The sequence below is a fragment of the Chlamydotis macqueenii genome, chromosome W (genome assembly GCF_036417535.1).
Source record: "Chlamydotis macqueenii isolate bChlMac1 chromosome W, bChlMac1.mat, whole genome shotgun sequence".
Classification (NCBI taxonomy): domain Eukaryota; kingdom Metazoa; phylum Chordata; class Aves; order Otidiformes; family Otididae; genus Chlamydotis; species Chlamydotis macqueenii.
The window spans coordinates 48878925-48896730 of record NC_141592.1 but is presented as its reverse complement, the minus strand read 5'-3'; the positions used below and the strand labels follow the sequence as shown (position 1 = coordinate 48896730).

The 17806-nt window shown below is 39.8% G+C and overlaps 1 protein-coding gene across 5 annotated transcripts in view; it reads left to right on the top strand.

The window, feature by feature from the left end:
- The window catches only part of LOC147596778 (erbin-like), a 115516-nt gene extending 99932 nt beyond the window's left edge, over window positions 1-15584 (top strand). For 2 of the 5 annotated variants that reach the window (XM_086769514.1, XM_086769513.1), the window contains exons 20-23: window positions 10364-10564; window positions 13639-13731; window positions 14315-14389; window positions 15293-15584. In XM_086769514.1, coding sequence (XP_086625640.1) covers window positions 10364-10564; window positions 13639-13731; window positions 14315-14389; window positions 15293-15400 — 477 coding nt within the window. In that variant the 3' untranslated portion in view covers window positions 15401-15584. Of the gene's footprint in view, window positions 1-7167; window positions 7294-10363; window positions 10565-13638; window positions 13732-14314; window positions 14390-15292 lie in introns of all 5 variants that reach the window. The other 3 variants (XM_086769512.1, XM_086769516.1, XM_086769515.1) reach the window with 3 other exon arrangements.
- The last annotated feature ends 2222 nt before the right edge of the window (window positions 15585-17806 follow it).

Here is a 17806-nt window from a genome sequence, read left to right as displayed (position 1 = left end):
CCATTCAGTAGCTCTCAGTTTTAAATTCTTATTTCAGTTTTATTTTGTTTCTCCATTTTTAATGGACTACTGAACGATCAATATGTTATAATATCTTGTGGAGTTCAGAAATCAATGCATCACACTTCAAAAGGAATAAATTTCTTGTGCATTTTGAATGTAAACAACAAAAGTTCTGACCTTGCAAACATTTTATGACAATAGAATTAAAATTGTATGTAATTCTCCATATGTAACTCTTCAAAATAGGAATGCTGTAGCTTATTGAAGATTTTTTTTTTTCAGGATCAGAAACCTAATAATATTTTTTCCCCTTCCTTGTGACTGAAGAATAGTTTCATAATGTTTAAGTTCCTCTTCTTTGGGATAAAGTGGTATCTTACTAGAATTCTATAAGGTTTCAAACAAAGCTTTTTTAGCTTGCGTGCTTTTATTCAGAACAGCTTTAAGCATCAATTTTAAACATTTCAAGTGTTCCAGAATACTTTGAGCAAACTTTTTCCAATCAAATTTAACTAAAGAATTTTAGATAGTCAAGGTGGGAATGAAAAGTGAAGAGATTTCTAGACACTTACTTTAGCCTCAAAGGATTATTTATGTCTACCTTTAGCTGGCAATTGATTCTAAGTACTGTAAAATAAATAGATTTTTAAAAAGGCTGATACTTAAGTTTATAAGTTAAGTTACCAGTTATGGTTATTCTAACATAAGTAGAACGTAGAGTCTTGTTCCCTGCAGATATTTAAATTTCATTACTTCCTGTCTATACCAAAATTTAATGGATTGCCATGAGAGACTCCAGCCAGTCTTAAAATTACGCCAGTATTATTCAATAGAAATTCTTCTAGGTAAATTCCAGTATTGTCTTGCACCTAAGTAAATGCGTTAAGGCACTTCAGTTCCCAAAAGACACCCTTTTGAAATCCAAAATTGTTAATTCTCTTGTAAGCTGCAAAATAGAGAATATGTTCTGAATCTTAGCATTCAAAAAGAATGTAAATAAACCCCAAAACTATACTACTAGGTGCCTGCATCTAAACTGATTCCTTTAGAGGCTGATTTTGACTACAAATCCTGATTTATATGCTGATTACTTTTTTACTTTATACATAGCCATTTTTTCTTGATATATTGTAGCTTTTAATATGTATTCTTCACGGTTGAATAACTGATTTCTAATAAACTTAACTTTCACAAAAATATAGACTCATAGAAGAATCATAGAATAGTTAGAGTTGGAAGGGACCTTCAACGGTCATCTAGTCCAACCCCCCTGCAAGAAGCAGGGACATCCCTGACTAGATCAGGTTGCTCAGAGCCCCATCCAGCCTGGCCTTGAACGATTCCAGGGATGGGGCATCCACCACCTCTCTGGGCAACCTGTTCCAGTGCTCTACAACTCGCATTGTAAAAAACTTTTTTCTCATATCTAATCTAAACCTACCTCCTTCTAATTTAAACCCATTACCCCTTGTTCTATCACAACAGGCCCTACTGAACAGCTTCTCCCCATCTTTCCTGTAGGCCCCCTTGAGGTATTGGAAGACCGCTATCAGGTCTCCCCGGAGCCTCCTCTTCTCCAGGCTGAACAGCCCCAACTCTCTCAGCCTGTCCTCACAAGAGAGGTGCTCCAGCCCTCTGATCATCTTTGTGGCCCTCCTCTGGACCCTTTCCAACTGGTCCAAGTCTTTCTTGTGTTGGGGACTCCAGAACTGGACGCAGTACTCCAGGTGGGGTCTCACCAGGGCAGAGTAGAGGGGGAGAATCACCTCCCTCGACCTGCTGGCCACGCTCCTCTTGATGCAGCCCAGGATGCGGTTGGCCTTCTGGGCCGCAAGGGCGCATTGCCCACTCATGTTGAACCTCTCGTCTACCAACACTCCCAGGTCTTTCTCCTCAGGGCTGCTCTCGATCCATTCTCCACCCAGCCTGTATTTGTGCTTGGGATTGCCACGACCCAGGTGCAGGACCTTGCACTTGGCCTGGTTGAACTTCATGAGGTTGGCACGGGCCCACCTCTCCAGCCTGTCCAGGTCCCTCTGGATGGCATCCCTCCCTTCCAGCGAGTCGACGGCACCACACAGCTTGGTGTCATCGGCGAACTTGCTGAGGGTGCACTCTATCCCACTGTCCATGTCACCAACAAAGATGCTGAACAGGGCTGGGCCCAACACGGACCCCTGAGGGATGCCACTCGTGACCGGTCTCCACTTGGACATTGAGCCGTTGACCACCACTCTCTGAGTGCGGCCATCCAGCCAACTCCTTATCCACCGAGTGGTCCATCCATCGAACCCATGCCTCTCCAGTTTAGAGAGAAGGATGTCGTGCGGGACAGTGTCAAATGCCTTGCACAAGTCCAGGTAGATGATATCCGTTGCCCGTCCCTTGTCCACCGATGCTGTTACCCCGTCATAAAAGGCCAACAAATTGGTCAGGCAATGGAACATGGCATGTATATTAGTGTATATTAGTTTAGAGTAGCTGAAATTAAATTTCTTAAACCTCAAATACTGGAATTATTATTTTGCAGGGCATTATGCCCTAAGACACTGTAGTAAATCAGGTATAGAATGCAGTTGATACTTGGAATTGACATTCATATTTAATCTGAAGTTTAGTCTGTATGTTTATTTCATATTTAATTTATTTTAAATAAATTGAAATTAAAATCAGGGGGGGTTTGTAGCATATTCATATTTCTGGAAGTATCTTCTCTGGTGCAGCAATCTTCAGAAATCTTCCTAGGAAATATGCAGCCTTCATCGTGCTTGTGTTGAGAAGCAATATTAAGAGGGATATAGTTCACTCTCCAAATGCCTCAGTTTCTCTCTTCCCAGCTAAAAATAGATAGAGGAAGAATACTTCCTAGATTTGTCACTGGGAATATCTTCTTGTGTTAAACTAAAGGTTTCTTACAATTCCATGCAATTTAAAATAGTAATTGTTCTGTACAGTTTGTACTTGTGGGTTCCTTCTAATTTAATGTTGAGACACTGTGCCCCATGTAGAGAAGGAGGAAAATGGTGTTTACAGTACTTCTCATGTCTTCCCTAGATCAATTGCACAATCAGTTTTTGTACTTTGGAAAAAAGTCTCTATCAAGAAAGGAGATTTTATAAACCCTTCAATAAAACTACTCTCAGGCTATGTCATCACCTTGAAGCTCACTAAACTGAGTTAACTGAAATCTTAATTCCTCATGGACAAGTTTGTGCCTCTACAAATTGCAGATCTACCTTAGATTGTCACTATTTATTGACCATCTCTTTGGGTCCTTCCAAGAGAAGAGTGAATCTAATGGATCTACAGATCTTTATAGTAAGATGGTCTGCTAGAGACACTTTCAGAAGATAACTTTCTAGTCTCAGCATGCATTCCTTCTACTTTTATTTGTCTTTTTGCCATTTACAGAAGAAATGTAGGAGCCTCTGAGAGGAGCTTCCTGTAAGGAGACTTCAGGGAGTTGCCTGTACGAGTGGGGAAAAGGCCACCTGGCTATTTATATAGAATATTTTGAGAAGAATTGTAGGAAGATGCTTTGAGACGCTAAGGAGCTAAGTAAAACTGAGTTTAGCAGTTTCATCTGGGTGTTTGGACTGAAACTTAAGAGGAGCAGTAAGCACAGATAGAATGTTTAGTAAAGAGAGATTTGAATGCAGAGTACAATTTTCCCCTCTCAAGAGGGGAAAAGCTTCTGGAGACTTGTCTGGAAGCTTGAAAAATACATTGACTAGAGAACAAGATAGGTGTAGAAGAGAAGCATGAAGAAAGCTCGCTGTGCCATTGAGTGAGAGGTTATCCAAGAGCCTTGGTGTCGTAGTTCAGCCCCGATTGGGACCAGACTATGCAGTCTCTCTCTCACTCCCCCCACCCTCGAAGAGAATAGGGAGAGATAATATAAGGAAAAACGGCTCGAGGTTTGAGATAAGGACAGGGAGAAAATCCTTAAAGTTACCGTCACGGGCAAAACAGACTCGACTTGGGGAAAACTATTCATTTATTACTACAAACAGCAGGATAATGAGACAGGGAACAAGATAAACTCCCTCCACCCCTCCCTCTTCCCAAGCTTAACATTATCTCTACTAACTTCCCCTCCCGAGCGGCAAAGGGGGGAAGAGGGAATGGGGGTTGCAGTTAGTTCATCACGCATTGTTTTACGCCGCTGCTTCATGGTCGGGGGAAGAACTCCTCACATTCCTCCCCTGCTCTGTTGTGAGGTCCCACCCATACACCACAGTCCTTTGTGAAACTGCTCCGGCGTGGGTCATCTCTTCCACGGAGTACAGTCTCTCCAGAACGGCTGTCCCAGCAGGCCCTCCACGGGCCACAGCCGCCTTCAGGCATCCACCTCCCCCGGTGTGGGGTCCTTCACGGGCTCCAAGTGGATCTCTGCTCCTCCGTGGACCTCCATGGGCTGCAGGGGGACAACCTGCTCCACCATGGTCGTCACCACAGGCTGCAGGGGAATCTTGGCCAGGAGCCACATTACTCCTCCCCCTCCTTCTGAACTGACCTTGGCGTCTGCAGCCGTTCCTCACAACAGGCTGGTAGATGTCTCTCAGGATCCTTTTTACATCTCATTCACATCTCATCTCCTCTCCACTTCTTGCAGCCAGGCCGGGCCGAGTTGGGCCCAGTTGGCTGCCTGGCAAGAGGCCAGAGGGTAAGGCCTGCAAGGCCCATGAGGCCTGCGCCTCCCTCCCCCTCTGTGCCTCTGCCCCCACTCAGCTTCTTCACATCTTCTCTCTTTTTTTTTCTGTTTTCCCCTTCTTAAATACGTTCTCGCAGAGGCTTTATCATGGAACATTCTGCTACCAATTGGCTCGGCCTTGGCCAGCAGCGGGTCTGCCCTAGGCCCAGCTGAGTGCACTGAACAAACGGGAGCGACTTCTAGCAGTTTCCTACAGAAGCTACCACCTTAGCCCCCCCCCCACTAAACAAAACGACAACACTTGGCCAAGAAAAGCAAGTATTGTCAGTAAATAGTATTTTCCAAAGGGGTTTCAAATTATTGTGCTACCAGAGCATCTGGGGAGTATGAATATGCAGAGGCATATGACTTTGATTATTAAGCTAGTTTTAGTTTCACAAGATAAAGCTAGTATGAAAGAGCAAATGTCTGCCTGAGGACTAGTGACTATTTTAAAAATCATATTAGTATGCGTAGTCAACAGACAAACACCAAAATATATTTATTAATGTAAGAGCTGTTGCAATATCTTAGTCAAATGATATATATTTTGAACTTTTTATTACTTGAAAAAATTAGAAACTTAAAAAAAAAACCTTTGGATTTGCTGGGTTTTGATGCTTTGTGATATATCTTTTACTATGATCATATTTTTTCATGGGTCTTTGTCACTGTTTTAAGATAGATTTGTTTCATTTCTCAGGTAGCACATGGGAGATTTTCCTTTTCTTCTTTTGTGCAGTCTTTTTATTTTGTTTTGTTCTTAGAACTGCAAGTCCACGGTGGCAAGATGGTAATGTCTACTGCTTTCTTTCTGTTACCCTTGCCAATATTGCAGAGGTCAGATTTGCAAGGTAATGAATCTCAAAACCAAACCACTATCACTTCTGTCCTTGAGCTCACATTACCTGTTTGATTGCCTACAGTGGCACAAGGGTGGACTCCAGGGTTTCTTACCAGCCTCTTTTTCTTTAAATGAGGCTCATTCATATTCTCGAATGAAGTGTTGTTGGAATGCATTGTGGATGTTGACTGCATTGCAATAACAAGAAAGCCCAGTCAGTCAAATCTCTGTCTCTGTGTAAATTTTTATTTGTACTGTGCCAGTAATAGGGGGGAGGGAAATGAGTCAAAATAATAACTGGTAATTAGATGGTTTTCCACAGGTGTGTATCTTGACTGCCAACTTCTCTTCCTACAACATATTTTATATATTGCAAATTTAATGAAAACCTAGAAATTTTGATAAGCTGTGCATCTTTGTTGTTTTTCCAGATGCATGAACATTTGAATTACTTTATTTACATGTAATTCTGCATGTAAACTGCTGATTGCATGCTGATTTACAGTAAATAAAGGTAAATAGGGGTCACTGAGTTGTTTTATATATCAGAGTGGCACTGTTCTTGCATGTTTGTTATCTTACATGACAATGGAATATGTTTGTATTAGTCTTCCGGTTTATGCATGCTGCACTAATCTGTGTTAAATATATCCCCTCTTTATTCAGAGCATGCTGTCTAGGTCCTTTAATTCCAATTATGCTCCAGTTAGTAGATTTCACTATGGCAGCTCTACGGATCTGCGTGGCAGTCAGGGTAGTGTTGCCTTGAGTGTTGCAGACAGAAGAGTTTCTGGTGTGCACGTTGTTTGAGTGAGTACCTACAGGAGGCTATTGCAATACATAGAAGGGGAAATAATAAACTGTGAGAGATATCATTAAATTGATAGAGTTATTGTTTTATATATGGACAATGCTTTCAATAAAAAGAATATAATTTATGTGCTGGGTTTTTTTAATAGGCATTAAATCAAAGACTTCATATGCCTTCACTTCATATGCTTTAACCTTATTGCAAGGTTGTCATGAAGTTGAGTTGATGGTTGAACATATGTAAACCTGTCTGGTTTCGTTGTACATATGTGAACAAGAGATTACCATTCTGAATTTAACCTAGGTTGATAAACGTTTGAACAAAATTTTATTATGCTTTTTCCTCCTCCAAACAAATTCTGATGATGTAAACTGTATTGTAACATACTTTAGGCATTCAAGAAAATTTTTTAGTTTGTAAGAAAAGGTGACGAAACGAGAGGAAATGACTCCTTAACTCTGAGCATCCTGAATGATGTTACAGTATCCGTAGTGATCAGGATAAAGTCAACAGAAGACTTCTTTTAACCATGTGAATCCTTGAATAGGCAGTCTTTAGCATTTGTTAACTTTTCTTATCAATGTATTGGTGATTAAAACACCTCTGCAGTTGCTGATTTTTGTAAATATTCAGCAATATTTTATGGGTGTGGTGTCTTGGCTAGTAAGATTTTTCTACATGAACAATGTACTAGTTAATCACAGAAGATAAAGAACAATAAAGTCCTTAAAATGTTTTATTATGGGCTTCTTATGAGAATGTTTTAATTTTAATAATATGAAGACATTCTTCTTTACTGCTCCATTCTGTTTAAAGCATCTCCAGACTTCTACTCCAGGAGACCAATGCCAGGATGAGGTATTCATTTCAGGACAGCAGAATTACTCATCTGCCATGCTTAGTCTCAAAGATATTCCTCCAGACAGCATGAAGAAAATAACTGTGCAGGTAATTATCTACATGACACTATGGATAGGATATATTTATTACTATTTTTAGAAACATATGCTGTTGGAACTGGGGCTTCTTTAAAATGTAAAATAGGACTTGATTTTCACCCAGATATTGAAGGTAGTGTAACTGAAATAGCATCCTTTTTTTGGAAGACAAAGTAGTTAACTATATGAAGGGGGATAGTTTTCATTTTCTTTCAGCAGGGGCTTTGAAAGAAGAAATTTGTAGCAAAATATATAATTACAAATGGAAATTGGAATATGACATGATTTCAGGAAAGCAAATTGAAGCTGATTAAACCTTTTAAAAACAAACTTGAAATCTGTTGTGATGAAATTCTGATGCTAAACTAGAATTTGTAGGAGACATTCTGTGTTCATCTCTAAGGACTATATACAGGCAGGACTTACTACAATGAAACTAAATGGATGCTTATAAGTTATTACAATGCAGCAATCTATTTTCTTTTTATAACTTCAGTAATTTCAGTTGCATTTCTACAGACATTGGATATTGGGAATTTGCGTAGTTCTTGATACATGTTGCCTATGTAAACTCTACCTGTGGCAATGCAACAAAAACCAGTTTTCCTATCATGCTTGAGAATTTCAGAAAAGGCAGTAGAAAACTGTATAATTTAATACATCTGATCTGTAAATAAGCTATTACACACACATTACCATTTCTCAGAATGTCCTGGTTTCGGCAGGGATGGAGTTAATTTTCCTCTCAGTAGCTGACTGTTTTAGATTTCAGATGTGAAAAATGTTGATAAAAACACTGATGTTATGAGTTGTTGCTAATGAGACCAAGGACACTGTCGGGCTTCCCAGATCTCGCTAACGTGCAGGTGCAGGAAACTGGGGGGGATATAGCCAGAATAATTGACTCAAACTGGCTTTCCATGTAGTATTCCATGCCATAAATGTCATGCTCAGTGTATAAATGGGGGTTGGCTGAGGGACGCATCTCTCTCTCTCTCTCTCTCTCTCTCGCTCCTTTGCTTGGTGCTCTGTTTCGTTTCTGTGATCTCTGCTCGGGACGGGCTGTATCGGTCATTCAGATATCGGGTGATGAGAAATCATGCATTGTTTATTTTGTATATTTTAGTATCCTTATATTCTGTTATTATTGTAGTTTTTCTTTACTATTCTAGTGTCGTGGTTTTGTTTAGTGAGGGGGGGCCTAAGGTGGTAGCTTCTGTAGGAAACTGCTAGAAGTCGCTCCCCTTTGTTCAGTGGACTTGGCCAGGCCTAGGGCGGACCTGCTGCCTGTGGTGACGACCATGGTGGAGCAGGTTGTCCCCCTGCAGCCCATGGAGGTCCACGGAGGAGCAGAGATCCGCTTGGAGCCTGTGAAGGACCCCGTACCGGGGGAGGTGGATGCCTGAAGGCAGCTGTGGCCCGTGGAGGGCCCGCTGGGACAGCTGTTCTAGAGGGACTGCACCCGTGGAAGAGATGACCCATGCCGGAGCAGTTCCACGAAGGACTGTGGCCCGTGGGAGGGACCCCACGATGGAGCAGGGGAGGAATGTGAGGAGTTCTTCCCCCGACCATGAAGCAGCGGCATAAAACAACGTATGATGAACTGACTGCAACCCCCATTCCCTCTTCCCCCCTGTGCCGCTTGGTGGGGGAAGGTAGTAGAGATAATGTTAAGCTTGGGAAGAGGGAGGGGTGGATGGAGGTTATCTTGTTCTCTGTCTCATTATCCTGCTGTTTGTAGTAATAAATGAATAGTTTTCCCCAAGTCGAGTCTGTTTTGCCCGTGACGGTAACTTTAAGGATTTTCTCCCTGTCCTTATCTCAAACCTCGAGCCGTTTTTCCTTATATTTTCTCTCCCTGTTCTCTCGGAAGGTGGGGGGAGTGAGAGAGAGACTGCGTAGTCTGGTCCTGATCAGGGCTGAACTACGACATCTAGTGAACTGTCTTCATCTCAACCCATGAGTTTTCATTTCTTCCCGTTTCTCTCCCCCATCCTGCTGGGGAGGGGGAGGGAGAGTGAGCAACTGTGTGGTGACTAGGGCTAAACCACAACACAGAATCATTTGGGCATAAAAAACTCAACAGAATAGGTTCTGATATATGTTCATTCACATAGCATGGTTAAAGGTTGAAATTTGCACACTTCAGTTATTTATGATATTGAGAAATAGAGAATTTCAGTATTCTTGTATCCTGTAACTAGTGGGATAATGGTGGTAGGCAGAAAAATCTGTAACTCAAGACTAGCATTTTTTGAATGTGGGAATCATACAGATGTCTGAGTGACTACTTAGGCTGGATAAGAGCACGACACATACAGGCAAGGAGGGAAAAGGCTGCCCATCTCAACGCAGAGCTGAACAGTAACTCTGAGGCTTCAGTAAGAAATGTTGTCATCTCCAGCATCGTTCTTAGTGAAATGGTTTGAATGCACTTTATGTCTTTACATTTGTATACCTTACTGCTGTTTGTCATCATTATACCTATCAAATCAGTGACACATTTTAACCAAATAACAACATCTATTGGAAATATAATTGCAGTTTTGATATTAAAATCTTGAGCTTGTATGTGAATTTGCTCTGGTTTTATTCTGAAGTAGTTGACAAAAGATGCTCAGAGAGCATATAATTTCTGTCTGCTAGCTGATGGGATTCTTATTTTCTGTATGATCTACTGGAAATTGTTACAGAAATATCTGAATTTTACGCAATACAAGTGCAAACTATAATGATATCAACCAAGTGTCAATACTGTCAGTTGCACTGCCAGAAAATAATGATTGAGATAACTCAATGAAGCAAGTGCTAAAAGCAAAGACCTTGTCTAGTCTGTTCTAGTAGATTAGCACTCAAAGTTTTTGGTTTTCAGATTTTTTTTCTCAAGAGGTCAGAACTGATGAATATAATGAAAATTGAGTGCAACTGTACATGATCCAGAAGAGTAGTTTTAAAGTCGTTTTAGTTCCTAGAATTAAAAGCAGTCAAGCATGAGGAATATTGAAATAATAAAGGGGGAATTGAGGATTGCTGCTTATAGAATGCATGACATTGAGTATTCATGTTTTATTCAGATACCTTTGACAAATGGACAAATGTGCCGACCTCAGGCAAACTACAGCCAAGTTCATCATCTCCCTTCTCAGTCATCAGTAGCAAGACATCCATCTAGAGAACAATTAATTGATTATCTGATGTTGAAAGTTGCCCACCAACCTCCCTATACTCAGTCTCTGTGTTCCCCCAGACAAAGCCACGAATTGGCAAAGCAAGAGGTAAGGATAAAATCGAACTTGAATATATGACATCTGTCTGTCAGTGACAGTGAATTGCTATATTGTTTTCATTTATTACTGTTTCTCTGTAGATGGTGACAGAAATCATATAGGAATTTATCTCCAGCAGGAGACAATATTATCTCAGTGTGGTTCTGCTACTGAAAACACACATTCCTTCTAGTTTTGAGCTCTTTTTCCTTTTAATGTGAACATTTTTAAAGAGAAATGTAGTAGTTTCTTAACAGAACGTATCAGAAACTTATGCTTGAATCTTTATACTGAGATAGAAATTTATTTCTTGACTACATTTATTGATCACCAACTACTTATTGATGTAGTAACTGAAAAAAATACAAAGTAGCAGTACAACTTAGAATACTTTGCACCTATTCATTGCTATCCAGAATGGTTCAAAAACATGCAAGCAAATGTAGAAGATACAGCCTTAAACAAAAACCAGGATAAAAAAAAAGTGTAAGCATCTGATGCATGCCTGATAATTATCAGTTTTATTTATGATAGACAGATGTGGATGTCATGGTTTAGCCCCACTCAGCAGTTAAAATACCACACAGCCACTCACTCACTCCACCCCCTCCAGTGGGATGAGGAGGAGAATTGGGAGAGAAAGGCAAAACTGCAAAACTCATGAGCAAAGGAAGAGAAAACAGAGATGGAAAATAAAAACAACAACATAATATATTTAAGCATATAATTTACAGTACAAGAGCTCACAGTGGATCCTAACACCCAACTTGCCCCCAAGTAGCCAAAACCTGTCCCTCAGCCCTGTCCCCACTTTATATACTAAGCATGACTTCACATGGTATTGAATAGCTCTTTGGCCAATTTGGGAAAGCTATCCCAGCTGTGTCCCCCAGCCACAAGTGCCACCAGCTCCAGCTCCTCTCCCAGCTCCAGCAAAAATTAACTCTATCCTAGCCGGAACCAGGACATTATCAACCCTTTATTCTATACCGTCTATATCATGCCCAGATCCTACACTTTCCAATTAATCATCACCATTTTTCCTATCTTATATATATGTCAACACACAGGTATCACTCCCTTAGTCTATGGGCTATCCCTCCAAAATGTCTGTTGAGTTCATATAGTCCATGACTTTGGGCGCCATCTGTCATAACAGTCTCTCAGGGCAGGAGAGATGACGTGGAGTTCACTCACTCAGTTGGTGTGTCTGCTGCGGCTGGTGTATCATGTCCGCAGTTTGCAGGCCGAAGATGTCAGTCTTGAGGAGGTTGCTGTACGCCAGTTGCTAAAGCCAGTTCTGGTTCCATCACCACTGCACTTTGCTCGGTTTCATCATAGTTAATTCTTCATTAATCTTGGTGATTCTTACTGAGAAGTGATGACATACAGTATTATATAGAAATTAACATCATACAGTTCAAATTATTGGCTGTTTTCACATACACATCGGACTTTCCCATCCTCCTGCATCACCCACGAGTGAACAGGGCATATCGCTTCTCAATTTTCTGTCAGTTTATTATACAGTGGGGCCTCCTCAGCACGCATCACCTCTTCCTCTGATGGCATTCTGAAATCTTTGCCTTCTGGCCAGTCTGTGATCCCTTTAAGATTCCTGGATGACTGGGGTTTCCTATTTGAGCTCACTGTGTGATCAGTGCAACCCATTTATTCCACGTAGCATCACTTGCATGATGCGTAGAGGGGACCTTCCCTTTGAACATCCAGCCCAGCACTGGCAGTCAGGGTGCCAGCAGGAGCTGTGCTTCTGTACCAACCACTTCTGAAGCAGCTCGAACTCCTTCATATGCTGCCAGTATTTCCTTTTCTGTTATATATATATAGTTCAGTTATGGAATATAGTGAGCCTCGAATCCTCTGTATCCCTGGCTTCAAATCCCCAGGAGTCTACCTCGAGTCTCCCCTGGTGTTCTCTGCCAAAGACTCCAGGTAGGGCCATTCTTCCTGGCTGCGGTGTAGAGCACGTTTTTCACATCTTATCCTGTCCGAACTTATCCAAGGGCTGTTGCATGAACAATCTCCTGTTTAATTTGTTCAAAGGCTTCTCGTTGCTCAGGGCCCCATTTAAAATCGTTCCTCTTTTGAGTCACTTCATAGAGAGGGCTTACAAACATACTGTAATTTGGAATGTGCATTCTCCAGAAACACACAACGCCTAAGAAAGCTTGTGTTTCCTTTTTGTTAGTTGGTGGAGCCATAGCTGTTATTTTGTTGACCACATCCATTGGAATGTGATGACATCCATCTTGCCATTTTACTCCTAAAAACTGGATCTCTTGTGCAGGCCCCTTGACTTTGCTTCGTTTTATGGCAAAACCGGCTTTCAGGAGGATTTGGCTTATTTTTTTCCCCTTTCTCAAAAAATTCTGCTGCTGTGTTGCCCCATACGATGATGTCATCAATGTATTGCAGATGATCTGGAGCTTCACCCTTTTCCAGTGCAGTCTGGATCAGCCCATGGCAAATGGTGGGGCTGTGTTTCCACCCCTGGGGCAGTCGATTCCAGGTGTACTGGACACCCCTCCAAGTGAAAGCAAACTGTGGCCTGCATTCTGGTGCCAAAGGGATGGAGAAGAAAGCATTGGCAATATCAGTGGTGGCATACCACTTGGCTGCTTTTGACTCCAGTTCATACTGAAGTTCTAGCCTGTCCGGCACAGCAGCACTCAGTGGTGGTGTAAATTAATTTAGGCCACGATAGTCCACTGTTAACCTCCACTCTCCACGGGATTTTCGCACTGGCCATATGGGACTGTTAAAGGGTGAGTGGGACTTGCTGATCTCTCCCTGGTTCTCCAGTCAACGAATCAGCTTGAGGATGGGGATTATGGAGTCTCTGTTGGTGCGATATTGCCACCTGTGCACTGTGGTGATAGCGATTGGTACCTGTTGTTCTTCGACCTTCAGCATCCCCACAACGGAAGGGTCCTCAAAGAGAGGGTTTTTTTTTCCTTTTTAAAAGCTTTTATTCAGCTGAATTCCTTAATAATAATTTCATTACAGTAGTTTTGGATGCAAATTTTCAGCCAGTTTTTCTAACTTTGATTGTAACTATTTAGATTCGACTGAGAATTGAGAAGGATCCAGAACTTGGATTTAGTATATCAGGAGGAGTTGGTAGTAGAGGGAATCCATTCAGACCTGAAGATGATGTGAGTATTTTATGCTAATGCATCTTAAAATCATTCTGATTAATTTATTTTCCTAGTTTTTAGCAAATTAAAAAATCTTTATCCCCCAATCTCAAGCCACTGAATTCCAGGGCTTGATAGGAGAAAATTGAGGACAAATTTTTATGGAAAATCAAGGTGGTAGGCGACCACTGTAGTCACATGAAAACACAGGCTGAGTGTTTCTTACACTGTTCTAGATATCAGTCAACAGATTTGAGATCGTGAATTATGGAGTTTACAATTAGGAAGCCTCTTAAAAGAGAACATGATTTAGCCTACATACTTCTTTCTGGTGGTTGATAATTCAGCTTGACATGTACATCTGCCAAATTAAACAAAGGAAGATCAGAATTTGCCCTTCAATATTATTTTAAAGTCAATTCTCCTGGATTTAACATCATAAAAGGAAAGCAGTCACAAAAGCCAGTAGATCTGTAGAATAATATTGCATTCTTTTCTACTTAGGATGGAAAATTGCGATGGTTTGAATTGCATCTGCTTCATGCTACCACAATACTCATGAAATAAGTTGTTAAAATATTTTCTACCTCTATTTTTCAAGGGTATATTTGTAACCAGAGTGCAACCAGAAGGACCAGCATCTAAGTTGTTGCAGCCTGGAGATAAAATAATTAAGGTATTGTAGTCATGTAATTAACTAGCCTGTGTATTATAGCAGTTCATTTTAGTTTGCACCTTTTCTAAGAGCAAAATATTTAATTTTTTTTAATTACCAGTCTTTTTTTCCAGTAGTATTCTGATATGCTGGGATGATGCTTTTAATTTTCTTCCACCTAACATTAGGATAGGTGATACAGACTGAAGCATTAATCAGTTGCATCATTTTTCAAATTCTGGACATTTTTCACACTTTTAAAGACAAAAGCAGGCCTAATGCTGTGTCATAGTTCAGCCCCGTCTGGGACCAGACTACACAGTCTCTCTCTCACTCCCCCCACCTTCCGAGAGAACAGGGAGAGAAAATATAAGGAAAATATAAGGAAAAACGGCTGGAGTCACCATCCCTGGAGGTGTTCAAAGAACGTGTAGACGTGGCACTGCAGGACATGGTTTAGTAGGCATGGTGGTGTTAGTTTGATGGTTGGACTTGATGATCTTGGAGGTCTTTTCAACCTTAATGATTTTATTCTATTCTATTTTATTCTAGCTGTAAACTAAATCTGTCTGAAATTAGTCCAAATACATCTCCTTCAAGAAAACTGAGGAGGGACTTTTGACAAGGGCATTTAGTGATAGGATAAGGGGTAATGGCTTTAAATGGGAAGAGGGTAGATTTCAATTAGACATAAGGAAGAAATTCCTCACTATGAGAGTGGTGAGGCACTGGAACAGGTTGCCCAGAGAAGCTGTGGATGCCCCATCCCCGGAAGTGTTCAAGGCCGAGTAGGATGGGTCTTTGAGTAACCTTGTGTAGTGGATGGTGTCCATGCCCATGGCAGGGGGGTTGGAACTACATGATCTTTAAGACCCCTTCTGATCCAAGACATTCTATGATTTTCAATTTTATTTTTTTCTTTAGGCAAATGGATACAGCTTCATCAATATTGATCATGGACAAGCAGTATCTTTACTAAAGACTTTTCAGAATGCAGTGGAACTCATCATTGTGCGAGAAGTTTCTTCATAAATACTGTGGATTGACAGGAAAAGCCAGCAGGATTCATTGAAAGACTTATGGGAAAGTGAATATTTTGCCTATTTTTGTACATAAAAGGATCTTGAAAAGAATTATGATCAAAATTTGTACAGGAAATTAAATCCTGAACTTGTGGTTTAAGGGGGAAAAACCACTGTATAGAATGTTCACTAAATCATTTTGGAAATTCATATGATGAATAAACTTTGTTTTAAGCATTATAGCAATCTAAGGATCACCCCTCCAAGAATAAACCTGTGTTGTTTTTTTATATAGATGGTAGGTTTATTTTTGTATAATTCATACACATTGCTAAACTTTGTGCAAGATTTTACAAAGCCTTGGTTGTAGACAATGGACAGATGGCAGGACTGTCTGTCCTGTAACTGTTTATTGCCTTTATTTTTATTCACCAGATATTAATGAAACCACTTCTATAGATGTGGACAGGAGATATGAAACATTGACTTTGCTATGTGCACATTGTATAGATGAGTGGGTAGATGGAAAGTAGTGCTGGCTGGACAGAATAAAGGTCACGTGAAATAACTATCTGCTATCTAAATCTGGAATCAAGAAAGAAGAAAAAGTGTCTAGTTCTGGAGTGTATGTCTACCGACAGAAAATGCAATAAAAGATCATGGTGTTTTTTTAGGAAGACTGTAACTACAAATTTATTATATTCTACAGGATTTATTCTTAATGTTTTCATTGAATATTCATTTGCCACATGTGATTCATGTTTAGTCAGGTTTCCTTGCATACAGAATTTTTTCAGCTGTACTGTGGAAATGTGCCCAGAGGTTTTTCTCTGCCATGGAAATCCCCAATATTGTGCAAATGGTGATACTTATCTTTATAAAAAGTACTCCATTTTAACCTTATAGATTTTTAAAAAGAAACTGAAATGGCCAGTTTTTAAGATTGTTGCATGTAATATATTTAAACACAAACAAAGTAAATGATGCAGGAAAGATTATGAAAGTCATCTCGATTTTGTTTGGCCTTTGCGTTGCCTTGTTAATCAAAAAGGAAACCATATGTATGGAGCTAGGTAACCAAAGCAAGTTTGTGAAACTTTGAACACGGATAGAGAATTGCTGTGGTGAGATGGAGAGCAAAGGGAAGGGTGTACTTACAACTCACCAGTTCGTAATTGTGTTTCTTAAAGGGCTGTTCCTACAGGTAACATTAAATGTGAACTAGACACTTCAGAGTCATTAAAGGGTTTCTAACTATATTAATGTAATAGTGATTTATCACAGACTGCCTTTGTTCTTTATTACTGTATAAAATATCCAATTATACTTTTATTAATTTTGTTTACCAGAAACATTAACTTTATTTTTCTCTTTCTCCTTTGTAATTGAATAGAGACTGCAGAATCTGCAGTGATAATTAATACACAGTTGTTATGGACCAGGGAAAAGTGCCACAGAAGACCAATAACTGTTTTTAATCAGGGCTAATGATTAGCCTGTCATTGGAGCAATATTTGGTTACTGCAGTTCATTTTTAATTACATATAAGTTGGTAGTTTGAAACGGGTATAAGTTGTTTTTTTTTCAAACCATATGTACAAAAGTAAATGCTTTTAATAAAGCTAGCAAAAACACCAGCTTCCTGTAATTTTGGGACAATGAGCTGGAAGAGAGAGGAGTTATACATAGTTAATGGTAATAAACAAGAAATACTTAAATAAGTGAACTCCAAGATTATTGCACTTCTTTCAAAGATGTTCACTATTGTTTATTTTATTGTGTATAGTTCTGATACTTTTAATTGAAACTCTTTAGCAACTCTTTGTATAGTTTAATCCTTTTTAGTTGATTTTCAGTAATATTTACATAGGAAATTATTTTTTTTATATATTAGCAGAAATGTGCTGTATTTTGATAAAATTCACTTATTTTCTGTGTGCTGTTAATCTTCAATGAATGAGAAACATAGCTATATAATGGCAGGCTTCAGTGCTCCCCTTCTAAGATGTGGTTTTTGTTGTTCAGTTTCTATTTTTAAAATTAAAAATGCAAACTGTTCACACATCATTTTAAAGGGAATGCCTACAGACAAGTCTTAAATTAACCTGATCTTGTACATAATCTGTATCTTTGGGAAGGGGAAAAATCCAAAAAGCAGAATTGATTCTTTACTTATCTTGGACTGACTTTGTATGCATTTTGCAGTATATTTAAATATATCACTGAGGAATTATACTGTATTGTATTTTACTTTAATGGTAACAGAAGTCTTAAACTTAATTTTCAAATTTACATATCACAGGAAAATTCTATCAAAAACTCTTTGTCTCTGGTAGAACTGTAGGAGTAGAGATTTATAGCAATAAGATTATTACTTCTTGTGGAAATAAATAGAATAGGTGGAAGGAACTGTTGT